The 19,912-nt window shown below is 41.7% G+C and overlaps 1 protein-coding gene across 1 annotated transcript in view; it reads right to left on the minus strand.

The window, feature by feature from the left end:
• PDE1A (phosphodiesterase 1A) overlaps positions 1-19,912 on the minus strand; it is a 392,561-nt gene that overhangs the window by 29,508 nt on the left and 343,141 nt on the right. The window contains exons 14-16 of the mRNA XM_025203233.1: positions 19,570-19,651; positions 17,437-17,557; positions 14,654-14,841 (exon numbers count right to left, since the gene is read on the minus strand). Coding sequence (XP_025059018.1) covers positions 14,654-14,841; positions 17,437-17,557; positions 19,570-19,651 — 391 coding nt within the window. The remainder of the gene's footprint in view (positions 1-14,653; positions 14,842-17,436; positions 17,558-19,569; positions 19,652-19,912) is intronic.

A 19,912-nucleotide genomic window follows, 5' to 3' on the forward strand; every position in this document is an offset into this window, starting at 1 on the left:
GAGCTATGCCTCCCTGAGCCCTGTGACCAGCTTCATGCAAGGCCGGACTAGTGAGCCACATGGGGCTGGGCCAGGTCCTCACCCCCTGCTCCCCGCAGGCACAGGGGGCAGAGGGGGGCGGGCGCCATGCTGACAGGAGCCGGTGTGGCACATGGTTCCCACGTGCTGCGCCAGGTCCTGCCATGGCCAGGCCCTTCCTATAGCTCCAGGACCTGGCCCGTTGTGCGGGGACCATGCAGAGCTGAGCCAGGTCCTGCTGGCCCTGGGGCTGCTCATGCTGCTTGGCAGACGGGCGGCACTAGCAGCCCCAAGGCCGGCAGGACCTGGCTTGGCTCTGCGTGGTCCCCGCGTATTGGGCCAGGCCAGAGATCACGAGCTGCCTGGGGCCAGCAGGACATAGCTCAGCTCCACATGGTCCCCACGCACTGAGCTGGGCTGGGGAGCATGAGCTGTGTGGTCCTGCTGGCCTTGGAACTGCTCATGATACTCGGCTCCCACCTCTGCCCCCTGTGCCTGCAGGGGGGTGAGGACCTGGCCCAGCCCCATGTAGCTCACTAGTCCGGCCTTGCATCAGAGTGGGTCACAGGGCTCCAGGAGGCGCGGCTCCTCTGCACACCTCTCGGAGCCATGCAACCTGCTCTGGTGCAAACCCAGACTAGCAAGCATCAGGGATCTGGCCCCAGCCCAGCTGGGCTGCAGAGGGGCCACAGGACACAGCTGGGCCTGGCACGTGGTCCCTGAATGCTGCACCGGGTCCTGCTGCCACAAAACCAGCCCAGCTGGGCTGCAAGAGCAGCCCCAGGGCCAGCAGAACCAGGCTGGGCTCAGCACATGTTCCCCCCGCTGCTGCTGTTAAAGGTTAGTTATGGGCCCTCGGCAGGGGGGCTGGGGCCCTGTGGGGGATAGGGGCTGGGGCCCTCCAGGGGGGGGCTGGGACCCTGAGCAGGGGGGCCCTGAGCAGGGGGGCATTCCATGTGCTGGGGGGCCTGCACCCTGTGGGGACCAGGAGACCCACCCCTCCTGAGCAGCCACCACACAAGAATGGTTTTTTATTTTAAATGTGGAAGAACATGGATTTGGGGGTATTTTAAAAAATGGATTTGGGATGCTGCTGCAGCAGTCTAGTTGGCACAAGGGGTAGTCTACCCAGGTACCAATTGGCTGGGCCCCAGAAGCTCCAGAGAGTGAGTAGCCCCGAGCTCCTTGCCAGGGCAGCTTTTTGTATGGATGGGGCCAGGGCAGGGCAGCTTTTTATACTGCTGGGGACAGCACAGGGGCTGGTTCCAGGCTCTAGCTCCCCCTGGCTGCAAATCCAGGAGGAGCCAGGCAGGGTTATTTTGTCCCAAGTGGAACAATTTGCTCCACACCAAAGTGCATGTCTGAGCATGTGCGCTGAGGCGAAAAGCCCCAGCTCAAATTTGCACCACTTCTATTGAGCTGCTGCAAGCGCACGTGCCTGCATGTGTGGATGTGTCCCATGAGGTCATCTACTTCAGCCCCCTGCTCAAGGCATGAGCATCACTGACTAAAACATCCCAACCAAGTGTCTGTCTGACCAACTTCTAAGGCTAAAGATTCCACAGTTTTTTCTAGATAGCCTGTTCCAGTGCCTGACCACCCTTATAGTCAGAAAGTTCCTTCTAATCTCCAACCTAAATTTCCCCTGCTGCAGCCCGAGGCTATTGCTCCTAGTCCTGTCTCTACAGCCATGTTGAAAAACCCATCTCCATCTTCTCTGTAATTGCCCTTCAGGTATTCAAAGACTGTAATCAAGTTGCCCCTTCCCCCTCCCCCCAGCTTGTCTTCTCCAGCCTAATAATTTTAGTTCTTTTGGCTTATCCTCAGAAGTCTTGCCTCCCAGGCCTCTAATAATTTTTGTGGCTCTGTGCAAGACTGTCCTTGTCCGTGTGGAATCTGGGGCCCAAACCTGGACAAAGTAACTCCAGGGGAGGCCTCAACAGTTCTGAGCAGAGCCAAAGAGACACTTCTCTTGATTTGCACATGACACTCTTGTTCCTACAACCTAGTATACTGTTGGCTTTTTGGGCAACAAGGGCACACTTTTAGCTCAGATTCAGCTGATGGTCCACCATAACCCCAGGTCCTTCTTTGCAGTACTACATCCCAGCCAGTTATTCCCCAGTTTGTATTTCTGCAGGCAAGTATTCCACTTGATCCCATTCTCCAAATCATTAATGAAGATATTAAAAAATACCAGACCCAGGACAGAACCCTAAGGAACCCCACTTGATACCTCCTGCCAACTAGACACAGAGCCATCGATGACAAATCCTTGAATAAGATGATCCAACAGTTATGTATCTACCTAACAGAACTGTCATGTAGTCTGTATTTCCATAGCTTATTAAAAAGAATGTCATGAGAGAGTGTGTCAAAAGCCTTCCTAAAGTCAAGATATATCACATCCTCTGCTCTCCCCACATCCATAGAGACTGTCACTTCATAGGAGGAAATCAGATTGGTTAGGCATGCCTTGCTCATCGTGACTCCATGCTAGCTTTTCCTCATCCCCTTGTTCTCTAGTTGATTCACAAGAAATTCCTTGAGGACTGCTTCATGATCTTTCCAGGTATCAAGGTCAGGCTGACTGGTCTGTAATTCCTTGGATCCTTCTCTTTCCATTTCCTAAAGATGAGCACTATATTTGCTGTATTCCAATCATCCAGGATATCACCCAATTTCCATGAGTTCTCAAAGCGAATAGCCAATGGTTCTGAAATTACTGCAGCCCTAGAGTGCATCCTAGCTAGCCCTGCCAACTTGAAAGCATCTGGCATCTCTAAGTAATCACTAACTTGCTCTACGATTACTCTGTTTCCTTTCCATCTATGCTGCCAGTTGCACTTGTCATCTGGTAGTTGTCCCTATTTGTGAAGCCTGAAGTTAAAAAAAAAAATGCATTAAATACTTCAGCTTTCTCTATATCATCCATAACTAGATTGCTATCTGCATTTCATAAGAGACCTATGGTTTCCCTGGTCTCTCTCTTACATATAACACAGAATCCTTTTTTATTGCCTTTTATGTCCCTTGTCAACTGCATCTCAAAATGTGCCTTGTGTTCTTGATTTTCTCCCTGCATGCCCAATGTAATAGTCTTATACTTGTCCCAAGAATTCTGACCAAGTTTCTTTTATAGGATTCCTTTTTGAATTTCAAGTCATTGAAGAGATTACTGTCTAACTAGGGTGGTCACCTGTTCTATTTCCCATTCTTCTGTAGCATCCAGATAGCCTGCCTTGAAAGGGCCTTCTTAAAGTACAGCCAGCTCTCCTGATATCCTTTTCCCTTCAAACTTGCCTCCCAAGATATTCTGACACACAGTTCCCTGAGTTTTTTTAAGTGTGCTTTTCTGAAGTCCAGTGTCCTTATTCTGCTGCTCTCTTCCTCCTCTAAAGCTCTTCAATTCTATCATCTCGTGGTCACTGTCACCCAAGTTACCTTCTACCTTCGCATTATCAACCAATTCCTTCCTGTTTGTAAGTAGAAAGTCAAAAAGAGCTTCCCCCTTGTTGGCCTCTCTACCATCTGTATCAAAAAGTTACCCCAAGGACACTCCAGGAGTTTGCTGGACTTCTTGTGCACTGCTGTGTTTCCCTCTCAGCAGATGTACTGATAATTAGAGTCCCTCCTGATAATCAAGTCCTGGGATTTGGTAGCTTCTGTCAGGTGCTTAAAGAAGGCCTTATCCATATTGTCTTCCTGGTTTGGCAGCCTGTAACAGACACCCACCATGACATCCCCCCTATTGCTTCAATAGGCCCACTTTCCACTTTGTATTATACATCAGAACACATGTATATCACGTTATATATAGGGAAACACATCCTCCTTTTTCCCTCTGCCTTTCCTTCCTGAACAAGCTATGACTTCATAATGAGTATCAATGATTGTACTTCAGGCATGTGAATTATTCTACCACATCTCCGTAATCCAATTTACATCAAAATTTGGTGATTGCACTAGGACCTCCAATACTTCCTATTTATTCCCTTTACTTCTTGCATTAGTATATAAATATTACAGGTATATAGCTGACAGTCCTATCATCTCTCTGAGAACACTGCTAAAGGTTTCTGTTATTGCTTCCCCTTACTAAGTTTTTACCAGGTTCCCAGGCTCTTTTTACCTCTGGGCTTTTGTTTCCATCCCCCAGTAAACCTCATTTAAAGTTCTCCACACTAGGTTAGTAAGCCTGTACATAAAGATACTATTCCATCTCTTTGTTGGGTAGACCCCATGTCTTCCCAGAAAATTCATCTTCCTGGAACACAGCCCCATGGCTGAAGAAGCCAAAGCACTGCTGGTGACACCATCTATGCAGCCATGTGTTGACCTCAGTGCTCCTAGGCCCTATACCCTTGACTGGAAGGATGGAGAAGAACACCACCTGGGCCCCCGTTCCCTTTACCTTTATGCCCAAAGCCATGTAGTCACTTTCAATCTGCTCAAAGTTGCTCCTGGCAATACCATCAGTGTCCACATGGATGAGCAGCATGGGTTAGTAATCAGAGGGCCAGATGAGTCTTAACTTTTCCATAATGTTTTGGATGTGGGCTCCTGGCAGGCAACATATCTTGTGAGCCAACAGATCAGGCTGACAGATGAATGACCCTATACCCCACAGGAGGGAATCACCAACTACCATCACCCATTGCTTCCTCTTGGCAGTTGTGGTCTTGGTCTTGTCTCCCTAGGGGTGCATGGCTTGGCCTCCTAACAGTGGAGTGGGCTCCTTCTTATCTGATGCTAGGGCTTCATATCTGTTCTCCAGCTGGACAGCTGAAGGAGTGGAGGAGAAGTGCTGTGTGTTGCCAGAGGTGCCAAGCTGCCAGCTTCCACCTTCCAGAGTACCTATGTCTTCTGTGTTTTCCAGTGCCTACTCTCGCTGTCCCTTTTCCATGGCCAGGTCACAAAAGCCTTGGATGCAGGTGTCACAGTGGACATAGTCTTCCTGGACTTTAGGAAGGCCTTCAACACTCTCTCTCACCCCAACCTCATTAAAAAATTAGACATCTGTGGTGTAGATGCCTACACAGTCAGATGGGTCGCAAATTGGCTGGAGGGCCATACCCAGAGGGTGGGGGGGGATGGGTCATTTTCGACCTGAAGAGACGTGGGCAGTGGGGTTCCCCAGGGCTTGGTCCCCGGGCCCACTCTGTTCAATATCTTCATCAGCGATTTGGATGAGGGGGTGAAAAGCACCTTGTTCAAGTTCGCAGATGACACTAAGGTATGGGGAGAAGTGAGCATGTTAGAAGAGAGGGACAGGCTACAACTAGATCTTAACAGGTTACAGAGGTGGGCGGATGAGATTAGGATGGGTTTCAATATGGACAAGTGCAAGGTGTTGCACCTGGGGAGGAAGAACCAGCAGCATACCTACAGGCTGGGGAACTCCGTTCTCATCAGTACAGAGGCAGAGAAGGATCTTGGAATCACTATTGATTCCAAGATGAACATGGGCCACCAATGTGGGGACGAGGTCAGAAAGGCTAACTGCACTTTGTCATGCATCCATAGATGCAGCATGAGCAGGTCCAAGGAGGTGATCCTCCCCCTCTATGCGAGACTGGTCAGGCCGCAGTTGGAGTACTGCATCCAGTTCTGGGCGCTGCACTTCAGGAGGGATGTGGACAGCATCGAGAGGGTCCAGAGGAGGGCCACTTGCATGATCAGGGGGCAGCAGGGTAGGGCCTACGAGGTGAGGCTGCGGGACCTGAACCTGTTCAGCCTCCACAAAGGAAGGCTGAGAGGGGATCTGGTGGCTGCCTATAAACTTGCCAAGGGGGACCAGCAGGCAATGGGAGAGTCCCTGTTCCCCCAAGCACTACTGGGGGATAACAAGGAACAATGGCCATAAGTTGACTGAGAGTAGATTCAGGCTAGATATCGAGAGGCATTACTTCACTGTCAGGGTGGCTAGGAGCTGGAACCAACTTCCAAAAGAAGTGGTGCTTGCCCCTAGCTTGGGGGTCTTCAAAAAGAGGCCAGACAGCCACCTAGCTCAGGTCATTTGACCCCAGCATCCTTTCCTGCCCATGGCAGGGGGTCAGACTACATGATCTGCTTAGGTCCCTTCCGACCCTACCAACTATGAAACTATAAAACTATGATTCTGGAGGTGTTTTTGTGCATCAAATCGATGAAGATGTCATAATCACAGATGCTTCTGAGCCTATCTACCCCCTCCTGCAGCTCCCTTACCTGATTTCTCAGAGAATCTACCAGGAGGCAGCTCTCACACCATCAGCAGTCTGTCCCACCTGGCTGTTCCTGGCAGGGACATGCAAGCTACAGTCCTTGTAAAGCCATCCTGTCCTATACATGGAAGGTCTCCCCCATGGTAACAAAAAAGATGTCGAGAAATAATTCTTTATAATTAAGCAACTGGGATAGTAAAACCAGAGAATCATCACTAATAGACAGGAATCATTGGTTTGGGTTAATTGAAAATGTTCCATTAATTTTTCAACATAAAACTGAGTTTTCAGCTATGTGAAATTTTCATTATAAGTGTCTGTTTTCTGTAGAAAAATGGATTTTTTTTAGAACCATAATGTCCCTAGAAGGAAACCTATTGATTTTTTGCTTCTCAAGACAGCATGGTAGCTGAGTTTTGTCACCTGCATTGTTCACTGCTCAGTATAATTTAGACCAGTGGTTCTCAACATTTTTAGGGTCAAGGCATGCCTTGCTATTCTCAAGGCACCCCTTGGAAAATGCCTATGTTTAGTTTTCACTTCTTTTACTATAGGAAAATAGAGCAATTTTTCTGTTGCAAAGAACTCAGAAAGACAATAACATATCAGAATGTTTTTAACACTGTAGACTCCTATTTGTAACCTCAGGGTTCATCTTGTGAATCATGTTTGTCCACCTAACAGTGCTAACGGTACCCTGTGGCATGCTTAAAATGATCTCAAGTAACCCCATAGTGTTGTGGCACCCTAGCTGAGAATCACTGACAGGTGTTAATTATGGCAATCTGATATAGAACAGCTGTAGAAAGTGTTAAGAAGGAGATTTGCCATTAAGTGGCTTTCCCTGCATACACTGTGACTCCCCTCATATTATGTATTTCTGCATCAGAAATAGATAATTAGTCACTTCTACGATTTCAGTAGAATTATACTAGCATTTAACTGAAATACTTTGGTTAGAATTCAAGTCCAAAGAATTTTTACTGAAAGTGTAGATCAGCAGTACATTCTAGTAGAGAGGGCACTGGACTGTCAATCAGACTAATTCTTTATCAAGTGTCTCCACTCACTCACTATATGTACTAAGTTTTAACCTTTCAGTTCTTCTTTCCCCATCTGTAAAATGAGGACAATATTTCCTTATTATTGTAAAATTGCCTTTGATCTATGATGAAAAGTTCAGTGCAGGTGCCAAGTATAATTATTATTGAATAGCTGCATTTTTAGTGGAATATCTCTGGTTCCTCCATTGGGAATCTTGATAACAAAAGTTGTAATACATTCTAACAGGAAAAAAATAAACACATCGAAAGATGCTAATGTTGTTGGGTTTTTTATAAGAAAATCTTTATGTTGCAATTTCTCTTTGTTCTCAATATCACAACAGTACATGATTGAAATTACATGGTATTTTTCACCTTTCATCACAATATTGATGTTATTTCCTGCTTTCTCTATAGGTCAATAACTCTCAGGCCTTAAAGTCAATTTAGAGATCATTTGCTCTAATGGAACAGCCTATAAAACACATCTGAACATCTTTACTGTCAATTTGTTAGCAAGTATCACCACTGCAATTATCAGCTGCCATCATTGCTATCTGTTGAAATATGGACAAGATGGAATAGTCTCTATTAGAACTGTGCCAAAGTGAAGAAAGACAGATTATATGGTGATTAGGGTTTTGGAATATTAATTAAACATCAAGGCTTTCAAATTAGAATCCCAGATGTTTGATCATTATGGTAATTCCCTGTTAACTGCAACCCCTTAAAGGCCTCAGAAACATTCCACTAATTCTCCAGTGGTGAAAGGTTGAAGACCCTTAGGCTATAGAGCACTGAGCCCCTGTGCCATCAATTATACAAGACATGGCCTTTTTAGCAAAATGGAGTCATTTCATTTAGTAAGCCTTCTGTTAAGGAAGCTCTTGAACAGCTGTCTAAGTATGTTGTATGTAAATACTCTCCTTACTAATATGGGGCCTTTGCAAGATAAAGCACTTGGTTCCTTGTACAAGCTGTTTACTTTGAATCAATATACTAAATAGTTACTATATTTTCACAGTGGGGCTGTATAAGCAGCCTTGCCTGCTGACAGATCTCCACGCAAGCCCATGACTACACCACTAACAATTATGAGTTGGTCCCTTGATCTGCCATACTTAGGTACATAACTGAGAGCGGTATTCCAGTCAGTGATGTAGTGTGAGTGATGATGTGTTATCCTAGGGCCAAGAGGAAGCAAGGTTAAGCCCTAGTCACAGTTGTTTTAGGCTGTTTATGTACTATTTATGAATAAGGGCATTATTTTCCAATCCATGAAACAAAGTTGACATTTGGGAGCAGTGTCATGTGTACACAACATCCACAGACATGATTACTGATGGCCCTTTTAACAGCAGAAGTGCTACTTGTCACAGTCAGCACAGGAAGCATACAGTGGAAGCTTGCTAATAGCAGGCCTGGCTGTCAGTGACTGCTGTGATAATAGACTTAACCTTTCTAATGCAGTCAGGTTTTTGTGATTTATAATAAATTATCCAGCTAAGAAAGATGTTAGCGATACAACAGTCCCAATCCTTGCTGGCAATTCAGCACCAGCATTTCCTTCCTCACTACATGGTCAGGATCCAGGGTCAAATTTAGTTGCAAGCCCAGAGCAACCTCAGAACTTTATAGAAAACAATTTAAAAAAGAGATATCAGCACAAGAGACACAGATATAAATGATACAACAAGTACTAGAAATGCAGGTAGTTTTCACAGTAGCATAGGGAATATTGATTCAGGTGAAAAAATCCGTAAGTTTTCACTTCAGCTTCAAACCAAGTGCAATCAAACGGATGCATGGTTTAACAGGAATAATTACTTTTGTGTCGGTGGCATTCTCTTTCTGGTTTTGGCTTGCTTGTTTGTTTTGTACACATCTGACCTTCTGGGTTCCAGGCAGCTCACATGGGCCAAATCCGGCTCAATCAAAATCAACAAACACACCCACATTCTTTGCAGCAAGACTTGATTGGCCCATGAATGAGTAGGCACCAAAATACTGGCCTGCAATATTAACAATTCCTGTGATCTTTAGGTGCCCAATGACAAGCAGGAAATATTGTGAGAGAAGAACAAATCACGTGAGACAAATATTGGCTACTTCACTTAATGTAATATTGGAAGTGACCCAGATGCTGCAGTGCTAAAGGTAGTATAAGAGCCCATAAACAACAGAAGTCTCAAGAGAGAACCATATGAATCTGGGTGGCTCTTTTATTTGATGCCTTCAACTTGTGCATTAAACTCTAAGCTTTCCTAAAGAAGAAAAAAGTCTCCAACCCTGATGGGTTGAAGATAAAATCTGAAGTTCTGCAAAGGGTTTGCAGTGTAATGCTAATCTTACCATTCATCAATGGCTTTTAAGCACCTTTTTCTTAAGTGCTTAAATAGAGCCTTCTAACACCACAAATGAAACAGCTCCAGAACACATATAATTTTATGGTCAGGATAATTAGGGTTGCCTCTGTAGAGCCAAATGTCTTAAACACAGGCATCATGCTGCCCATTTCCCAGCAGTTCTCCTTGCTGCTAGCTTGTATTCCCTTTTATATGGCTCCAATCTGGCATGCTAGGAGACTAACAGGTTCCAGCTGTTCCATTGGCCAATCCTTTCCTCCTTGCACAGAACCCTGTTGGAAGCCAATCACTCTCGCACCCTTTCCAGGAGGCAAATGCACACTGTAGTCATGACAGTAGCTAATAATAGAGCCTATGAGGACTAAAGCATTTGGGGCACCTATACACATGCAGTGAGGCTGCTCCGACGTGCTATAATTACAGTGTGTCAGAGCAGACTCAATTAATCAAGTCTGCTGAAGTGTGGTAATTATCACGTTCCAGCATCACATGTATCAGTGTCCCTGCACTGAAAAAATGGCACTGAGGGCACTATAACTAAAGTTCGCCAAACAAGCTTTAGTTAAAAGTGCCCCCCACCACCATTTTTCAATGCTGAGATGCTGATACATGTGACACTCTGGGCGCTTTAATTAGAGTGGCTCTCATTAAAGTGACCTCCTCCCCCACTCTTGGACCATGTGTATAAACACCCTTGGAGTTTAGCCTTTTAGAATTTATTCATTTTTTGACAAAATCATGAGTTCCATATCAATTCACAGTATGAGACTCATGGGACCTTTACATTTCTGACAAACGCTACAATGAATTCCCATTATGCTTTTCAACAGACTAAGCGCTCTATGAGATGACATTTTCAAGAGGACTTGGAATGAATAATAGTAGTTAAACTGAAATGGCTCATAATATTTATTATTAAAATTCCCTATGAGCCTGACTTAAGGACTGAGGCACTACATACTGCCACTTTGAGTTCCAAAAGATTCAAGCGCATAATAGCAGAACTAGAGAATTAGGTTTAGAGGTTTTGACTTGGGTCCATTCATAAGTAGAAGTGAATTAAATAATTGCCTGCTTACAAAACAAAAGTAGCATTCACAAAAAGAGTATTCATAAGCATTATCTGTAAGGTAAGTCTATTATCTCTGGCCTTAGTCTTCATAAACACTCTGTATTGCTGCCTTGCAAACCAGGAGTAGCATAACCACAATTATACATTTGTGCAGGCAGGCTAATTGGCACTGTCAATCAGCTATGCTAATTAGACTGCACCACCAGCTGTGTGGAGGCAGTTACACTGTTTCTGGTTTAGGAAGCAGCCTACTCAGAACAGCACAGATTTGTGAAAACAGTAAGTTTTTCATACTGACATAGTCAGAGTTTTAGTTACAACAACTAATGGGTAGAGTGTTTTCCTTGCTGGATCATTTTAATACTGTAACAATAATATATTCTTATAAGGAATCTTCACAATTCTTGGATAGTGAAATTCATGCCATTACAAGATATTTGTACCATAAAAATCCCACTTAAGTGGTTCATACATCATGTGATATTGCTTTGCACAGAGAAATTTCAGTGAGAATGAGGAGATGAACCTGAGACATTAAAAATAAGCGTGTGTAAAATATGTGCATACCAAATATTCATTGATTTTTGTAAAATTCATCTTCATTTTATTAAGAAAAAAGATTAATAGAAAAGTCAATTAATTATGCATACATATATTTAAATGTTTTGTATAACTCTGTAATACACTTTAATTCCAAATAAGTTTAGGAAAACAAGCAAAGCAAATTTCCATACTCTAAAAGGAGGAGAGATTGCACAAAACAGGATGTAATAACTTGTCAGCAATAATACCATGACACACAGTAAATATAGATTATTATATGAAATGACAGTGATAATAAGCATCAACTTAGCATAAAACTGGAAGTAATGAGAAAATCTCAAAACACCATGAAGAAGATACATCATACCCTGGAAAAGAAGTCACATCCTTTCCAAAAAGTTTGCTTAGCCTTTAGCATTTGACTTTTGCCAATGTTCTTGTTTTAATTAACTGCTGCTCTGGTAATTTATGAGACTTTTTAATGTGGTCACAGTTATCTATGCAGTCACTAAAGTAGGTCTCATAAGGCATGGCTTACTGCTTTGATGCATACTACTTGAAAAGTACTATATCGCCAAGTACATTTGATTTGATTTAAATTCCTTCTTGAACCCTCCAGTCAACACAAAATTTAAACTAGATAATGCAACTAATCAAGAGGGCAAAATCTTTGGATAATTCAACACAAACATCCTGTCTATGCTTGAATGATGGTGTTGGCTAACGTGATAATTAGAGGATAAAGTGTCTTGCACTTCCACAAAAATTGTTGGTTTGAACCGACTGGTGTTTCAATCTACATTGATAAACTCACCTTGGACTTCACTGATATGTGAAAAAAGTTTTCCTACAATAAAGTATCTATTACTATTATTAATTATTAGATTTATATGCTGCCCTTCAGAGAAGTCTCAGAGTGACTTATAACAGAAAAACAAAATGATTATAGAAACAGAGTAGAATATTATTAGAACTCATTTCGTTGCATTTCTGTCTCAAAAAAATTGTTCCATATCTGGCAGTCCTCCTACTGCTATCCTATGCTGGCTAGCTGGGTCACCATGTCTGTTTACCTGTGTGGGACTTCTACTGCTATGAAGTCATCTTAACTGGATGCCACCTCTATGTTTAAATGCCAGTGCACAAGGCAGGTGCAGCTCTTTGAAATTCCAGCTTGTGGTATTTCAAAGTTTTGAATACTTTGCAGGCATGCCTCCAGGTTTAACATCACTTTGTGCTGAGTTCCTGGACTTTACACTTTTCTGGGGAGCAGAGCATGCTCAGGCCCACTAGGCAGCAGAAAAAAAGGACAATGGGCACTCCAGGGCCTGCATTATTGTCACAGCAAAATAAAATTGCCTCAGTTGGATTGTAAGAATGTCAGGGACAAAAACTGGATTTATGGGAGAGCTCATAGCTCTGATGCAACCATACTGAGATGGACTATAGCAAATAGCCATCCTATTAGATAAATATTTTTCAATTGCCTCCAGTCTTTGCACCTTGACACTATTTGCATCTACCCTTCAGCCTTCCATATTCACATTCCACCATTAATCTGAAGATGCCCACGTATAGTTAAATTTTTCCCCAATTGAATCCAAGTCTCCAGTAAAAAGTGTAATCAGTCAGGTAAGTAAGGTAGGTTTCTTAGAACTGCAGGAGAATTCCTGTAATTACACTCCACCATCACAGTTCATAGTGGTCCTCAAACCAAACATTTCAATTTTCACTGCAGAACATAGGTCAGAGTTACTAAAGATCCTGGCATTGTGGACCCCTCAACTATCCACATTAATACTGGTACTATGAAGAAATACTTCATTATGCTTATAAACTTCCAGGCCTGGTTGGGAGACATGGGGGACAACGAATGAGTACATAGTTCCCATCTGTGGTCCCCAGTGCAATTCACCCATGCAAATCCATTAATAACTCCTGGTACAGTACCAAAACTTTGAATCTGGGTAAGGAGAAGTTTTCTAATAGCAACAATGGACAGTGCCATAACAACAGGCCATACAAGATGTACCAAAATCTAACTCAGTTGTTGATTAACAACAGCTGAGATTGGCAAGCTCCCAGACAGAAATCCTCTCCTACATTTCTATGCTGAGGGGAACTCTTGTATATGGGGACAATGCTGCAGCCCTAGGATGAGATCTGCACAAATTTCTAAGGCTTTTGCCATCTAGAAATGCTGCCATCATTATTGGTCCTCCTTACTCTTCAGCATCATCTTGTCTCACCAGTCTGTGCTAAGTGGACAAGCCTAGAAAGAGTATACAAATGACTACCTGATTTCAGCTTTCTTTTCCTCAGGTGCCCCTATTACCCTAGCTCTCAGGTAATTGCACAGCTTGATATATGTACAGCAGCACATCAAATCACAGTGCTTAGCAGCATTTCCTCCATGCTCCCTGACAGCTACCTGAAAACGCTGCTGCCTAACAAAAGCCAAAATAATAATGAAAGGAAAAGAGAGGAAACACAGGGTATATTTAGTTTGACATGAAATTCCAGACATGCATCCCATCTAATAGGTATCCCACAATGGGCAGAAAGGCTAGCGGTACAGCATTGCACCAGGAGATGCAAAGGGCTTATTTTTGACTTACCATGACTTACCATGTGGGAGTAATGATTCAAAAGACAGTTAACTTAACCTGGGACAACAAGGCAGTATAGATACACAGCTCATGCAACAGTTATCTCATGTCACTTGCTAGAGAAGAACTCAACCCAAGAACAGACTTTCAAAAAAACATGCCTAGCAGGAATTTACTAACCCTTATCTTTCTTACATTTCCAGCTGACAGGTGAAGTTATAAGAGTAACTTTTCAGTGTATTCCATAACTATCTGTATGTGTAGGCCCATAGACTCACTTAAATTATTTTGTTTAGAGTGAAATCTATGTATACAGGTACACCAAGGTATTTAGAATATTTCCTATATTGCAGTTTATAAATATTTTTCCAATTCATGTCTAATGTTGTTAAAGCAGGCATAGAATACTTTGAGGCATACATTTAGCATTCAAAGCAACCATCAAAATGAATATTATAATTGAATATGCAAAATTATATTAGAAAATACTTTTCTAAACAATGAAACAATGGCTAGCCAGCTGAGTATCACAATTCCTTACTCTGTAGGGCCTGACATTTCTTCTCCTCCCCTGCCCACACAAATCTCTTTGTGCCTCATGGGTTATAAAAGTAAACCACCAGATTCAACATTATAAAATGTAAATGAGGCCATGCATTTTTATAGACCAACTGAGGAGATGAAAGATGAAGTGAACATGTCCTGTTTATACAGAAGTCATTCTGTACTGTAGAGTACTGCAAATAGGGAAGTACTGTAGATACAGGAGGAAAAACTCCTGCTTGACTTAACATACCTTGAGCTGCTAATTCTTTCCACCTGTCTTTGTTTGCTTGAATGATCTGTACCAAGTTCTCCTTAAAGCTTTTTAGGTCTACAGTTGCTAGAGAATTTTCTGTGGAAGACCCTCCATCAGTTGTAGTACATTTCACACTAGGTCTTCTTTGTGTTTCAGCATTGCTTACTGCTCCCAAGCTATTCTGGCTGCAGAAAAAAGTAAACTCTAAATTATGAACAGAATAGGAGGTCACAAATGGTTCCTGTATATCCATTTAGAGCCTAAATGGAAATCACTCACCAGGAAAATAATCTCTGTCAAAGAAAGCATAGTAGAAACATGACATTTCCTTATTCAGTGAATGATACCTTGTCACTCACTAGCATAACTAAGGGAAGGCAACTGGGCCAGCAACCCTGGGTGCTGCCTATGTGGGGGGCGGGGAGGAGGAGGGGGCAAAAAATAGCCACAACCTCAGAGAATTATTACAAAAAAATATAGCCATTCAGCTTACACTTGATAGCTCAGTACCTAGAAAAAAATAATGTAGCAAGTCTAGTAGTAACTTTCTTTGTAACCCTTTGAAACAGAGTGGTGCTTTTGGGCCACATACATAACCTGCCCATCACTGACCCATACCAGAAAGGTAAGATTTGACAGAGTAGATAATGCTCTCAGATGCATGTCCTTGGCTCCAACTCTTCACAGGAGCTCTATGCATGTATCCAAAGGCAAAATATTATCTAAAATTATGAAGCTTCATAAAAACCACTTAAGTCAGACAAAAAATATCAAAATATGTTGAAATATTAAACACAAAGATGGCATTATCCACGAGCTGACATTTTGTGCAGATAAGTAACAACTAGGATAAGGAACCAGGTTATACTGTCTCTATTTGCATACATATTTAGGTGACAACTTGATATATTCAAAATGAATTATCTTGTTAACACTAAAAGTATATTTTGAAAGTCTATTTCATGGCCTCATCCTGGCCCTGGTCACACCAGGTTTTATTTTCCAGGTTATATTGTTTTCCCAATCAAAAGTAGTACCACTTTAAATTACTTTAGAAAGAGTTAGAATAAAAATGTCATTTCTTGCATTTACAGAAATGGACTTCTATTTCCCCTGCAAGGAGGAAGCATAGTTTCAATTAACACTTTAGTGAAGATATTATAAAGATGCTGTTGCAACACTACAAATTAGAACTCCTTTTGCCCTAAAGATGTTAAATATAATAGAATGGAGAAGGCATATTGGCATTCAAATGCTTTTCAGCAATATAATATATACAGCCTCAGATATTAGTGATTTCCAGCAACTAGCATAAATGTAGCAGAACTGGTTCAGACTAATCTCCCCATCCCTTCCTCAGGCCTTAGTCCTTCATCCCTTACTCAAAATTATTTGAAAGGTGCTAGTTCACTCCGATCACCTCTTAGTCAACTATCAAGTTCATGTGAGTTTGGGGCTTGTAACTGCTCAATCTCCAATAAAGTAAGAGCGAACAGTTAAGTGGTATGTAGCTTCACTGGTCTCAGTCTAGCTCAGTTGCACAAAATGGAAAGAGCACTTCTATAAATAACAGTCTCTCTACAGCAATAGAAATACATGTAGAGTATGTTAATTTCCAGAAAGCAGACAATTATAGCTACATCATCTGTTACTAAAAAATCTAACCAATACACTGCTAAGGAATTACTGCACTGGAATACTGTATATAGTACTGCATTGTATTGCTACACTGAATGTGGCTTTTCAAAAATAATCAATGCATTAAAAAATAAAAGACCGTAATAACAGACAACTGGAAAACCATATTTGATTATCAAACAATAAATTCACATGGCTAAATTGATCTCTAGCATCTACTGAAACTTTTAGACATTTTATGAAATGTAAAAGTATGAAATTCATGATCCCACATGGGCCTGCTGGAAGCTCATTATGCATCTCCTGTTTTGCCAAACTGGAATGAAAGTGAAATGAATTTTACTCAAGTGCATATATTGTATAATAATGACCAAAATTTGTTGATCTTTAGCATGTGCTGCTGGGCTATTTGGACAGGGTTGAAGTCTGGGGATTTGACTAAGAGCATGGGGTGGTGGGGTGCTGCTGCTGCTTATTCTTTGTGGTTTAAAGGCACAATGACATTTGTCCTTCAACAGTTTGTTGAATACCCTTTTTGAACCTGGTTATATTATCTGCCTCTGCAAGAAATCATTTATTTTGTTTTTTATTGTTAGCTTCCCTGATATTATTTTGGGAAGGGTGATATATAAATCTAATATATAAATAAATAATGGGAATCCTAAGAAGCCCGGGGTAAAAGAAGCCATTAACATCTATAGCTTAAAATAAATTAATAACTACTACCACCGCCTCTGGAACTGTTTCTTTCTAGGGATTCCTCAAATATAGAGGAACAACTTTTAATATTTTCACTTAAATAAAACAGAAAGAAAGTTAGGCTGCATGAATTAGAGGCCTTAATACACAGCATTAAGTACAAATGGCCTAGTATTTTTCATCATGGAAGCAAAACAGCAAACCTATTTTTTCTGTATGTAATTCAACTTCATATCTGTAGAGATAGGTACTCTGTTATCTATTTTTCCCTTTCCAAATGCAGTGTTCATGTCCAATAAGCAGCTGCAATTCTAAGATATTGTCACTAGATGGCATGATTGTATATGCTATTCATGTCAAACTCCAAACATGAAATCAGTTCTATGGCTGATGATTAGTTGAAAAAAAAATCACAAAGCAAAAGGATGTTAAATTGTTCAAACCTGGGTGCCCCAAAGGCAGAAGTTTCAGATTTTGAAGCTTCCTCTATAAGAGGAATAACAATTTTCTCCATTGAGTCCGTAAGAAGAGAAAATGTTGGTTCTACTATGAAATCAATGAAACCTGAAAAGCAGGAAGTGATAAATTCAGATTCTACATTTCCCATGTTTAAAATCCAGTAACTAATCTTAGGATTATAACAAGAGTTTTCCATATTAAGAAATCAGATCCTTTATTCACAAACCACATAGTCCAACTTCAAAAACTACTCATTAGTAAAACTAATAATGTCATACAGTGATATACAAGATGTTTACTCAGTTAAAAAACAGCCCAAGACATTGGGTTTCTCTGTTTAATGTTGGCTTCATATCCTGAAGTGAAGTTCAGTTCAGTTTATATATACTGGCAGTATTTTTCTATCATGTGCTGAAATATTGATAAGTAACAGCATGAGCTTGTGGAGAACAAAATCCCCATCAAAGCTGGAGATACACATGTATACCTAACTGTTTGCATTTATAGCTTTTCATTCCTCTCCCTGCTGTATGCAATGCACTTTACAATAAGCTTTTGTTTTGAAAATTAATTATTGAATAGAAGGGAAGCTATAACAAAGCTCACAAGCAAGAAGTTGTATTGTCGCTGTTACCTTTCAGAACTTCATGCGAGTGAGGTGGTATTCTAAACTGCTGTTTATGATTCTGTGGAAGTAAAGTGTTACTTCACAGTGTGTAGGAGTTTTCTGTCATATCAATGAAGAGAACAAGTAATATCCCTGGGAGACAGCATTCATCCCACAGCTCTGAGATGTCAATGCTGAACAATGTCTTTTACAATTTAAAGTGCTCATCAAGGTAGGAAATGGCATAGCTAGAGGATGAGGTATTATCCTCTGCTGAGCACTTAACAGGAAAAAAAATAGGTAGAACATGAGACAGCAATGGGTTTCAAGCTCTCCACATACAGTACCTAATGCACCACAACACGAAGGTGAACAGCAGCACTTTAACCCAGAAACCAGCTTTCCACATTCAATAGGCATAATAAGCTCAAATACAGTATTGTTTGAGTCTGAATAGAAATGGAATGGAAGACATTTTAAATTACAGGATTACACTGGAGGACATTGTTCAGTTTAAGGAAGAGATGCCTTAAAATACAGTCTCTCTCCAAGATCATTTGGTGGGCATAGGTTCACACATGTGGAAGACACTTTTCAAGGCATTGTAGTTATGAGGACATGTTACTCAGCAGGCTTCTAAAGTCTGCAATTGTAACTGAACTCATGCAAAATTAAAGTAATTATTTTTCTCCCAAGTTTTACAGGTGGTAAAAACTGAGAAGGAGAGAGAGTAGGGGCTGCATTTTATCTCTGAAAATCAGAATGTCATCACCAATGCTGCGGTTTGAATCCAGTGACTTTGGATCGCATCCAAAGGGCCTTTTGAAATCAAGGGTTTGCCTGCTCGACTGGGTACCTGGGCATGTGTAGAGTGTTCAGCCTGATTGTAGCTCATGTAGACCTACCTGAGGTAGCTCTGTGTTACCTAGCTTAGTACGGCTAGAAGTCAACTATGGCAGCACAGACTTCAGCACTGCTTTCACAGGCCTACCCTGCCCTTCGGTAATTGCTCACAGTGGAAGGCCATACTGACATCATTGTTACTGGTACCCAAAATAGGTTGTTTCAATTTAGGTTGTGTAGGTCTACATGAACTACAATCAGACCGTCATACTGCAGTGTCAACATATCCTTATGCAACAATGAATGAGTGAACCCTCTCCATGGACTACTTCATCAAATTGTAAAAAGGCTGTGGGAAATTAGCTATTTACTATAGATAGGCCAAAGAGTTCTCCCTTCTAGTACACAGATCTAATGCCTTAAATACACTGTCCCAGATGCTATGTATGCTGAAAGAACTTAAGGTCCCTTCTAACAACAAATTACTACCATGATGCTGTTTGATTTGTGTGAACAAGTGACTAAAGAAATACTAGCTCTGGACACTTATGTATACTAGTATCCAAAGCTAGTATCCACATACAAGTTGTGCAGTGTGAGAATGGTGCATGATCATACTACATGCATCTAAAGGTATGAGAAAAAAGCAAACAACACTGATTATTACCTATTTGGGATTGAGCCACCAATGTAGACTTGCGGTCACAGAGTGGGGAAAATGGTAGCCCTAGAGCAGCCTCCTTGTCTCCCTGGAAACAGTAGTGTTAAATAGTATAAACATATATATATATATATATATATATATACACACATGCGAAGAAAAAAAGCCTGTACAAGAATTTAGCTAACCAATTACTTTATTCATTTAACTTTCCTAAACTAAAATAAAACTATGTAAAAAGAAATCATATCACCCCGCTGCCACACACACACACACACACACACACACAGAGTGGTTTCTCCACCTCTGAGCTACATGTTGCCCCACCCCCCTCCTCTTCCAACCCCAC

The sequence above is a fragment of the Alligator sinensis genome, unplaced genomic scaffold (genome assembly GCF_000455745.1).
Source record: "Alligator sinensis unplaced genomic scaffold, ASM45574v1 scaffold269_1, whole genome shotgun sequence".
Lineage (NCBI taxonomy): Eukaryota > Metazoa > Chordata > Crocodylia > Alligatoridae > Alligator > Alligator sinensis.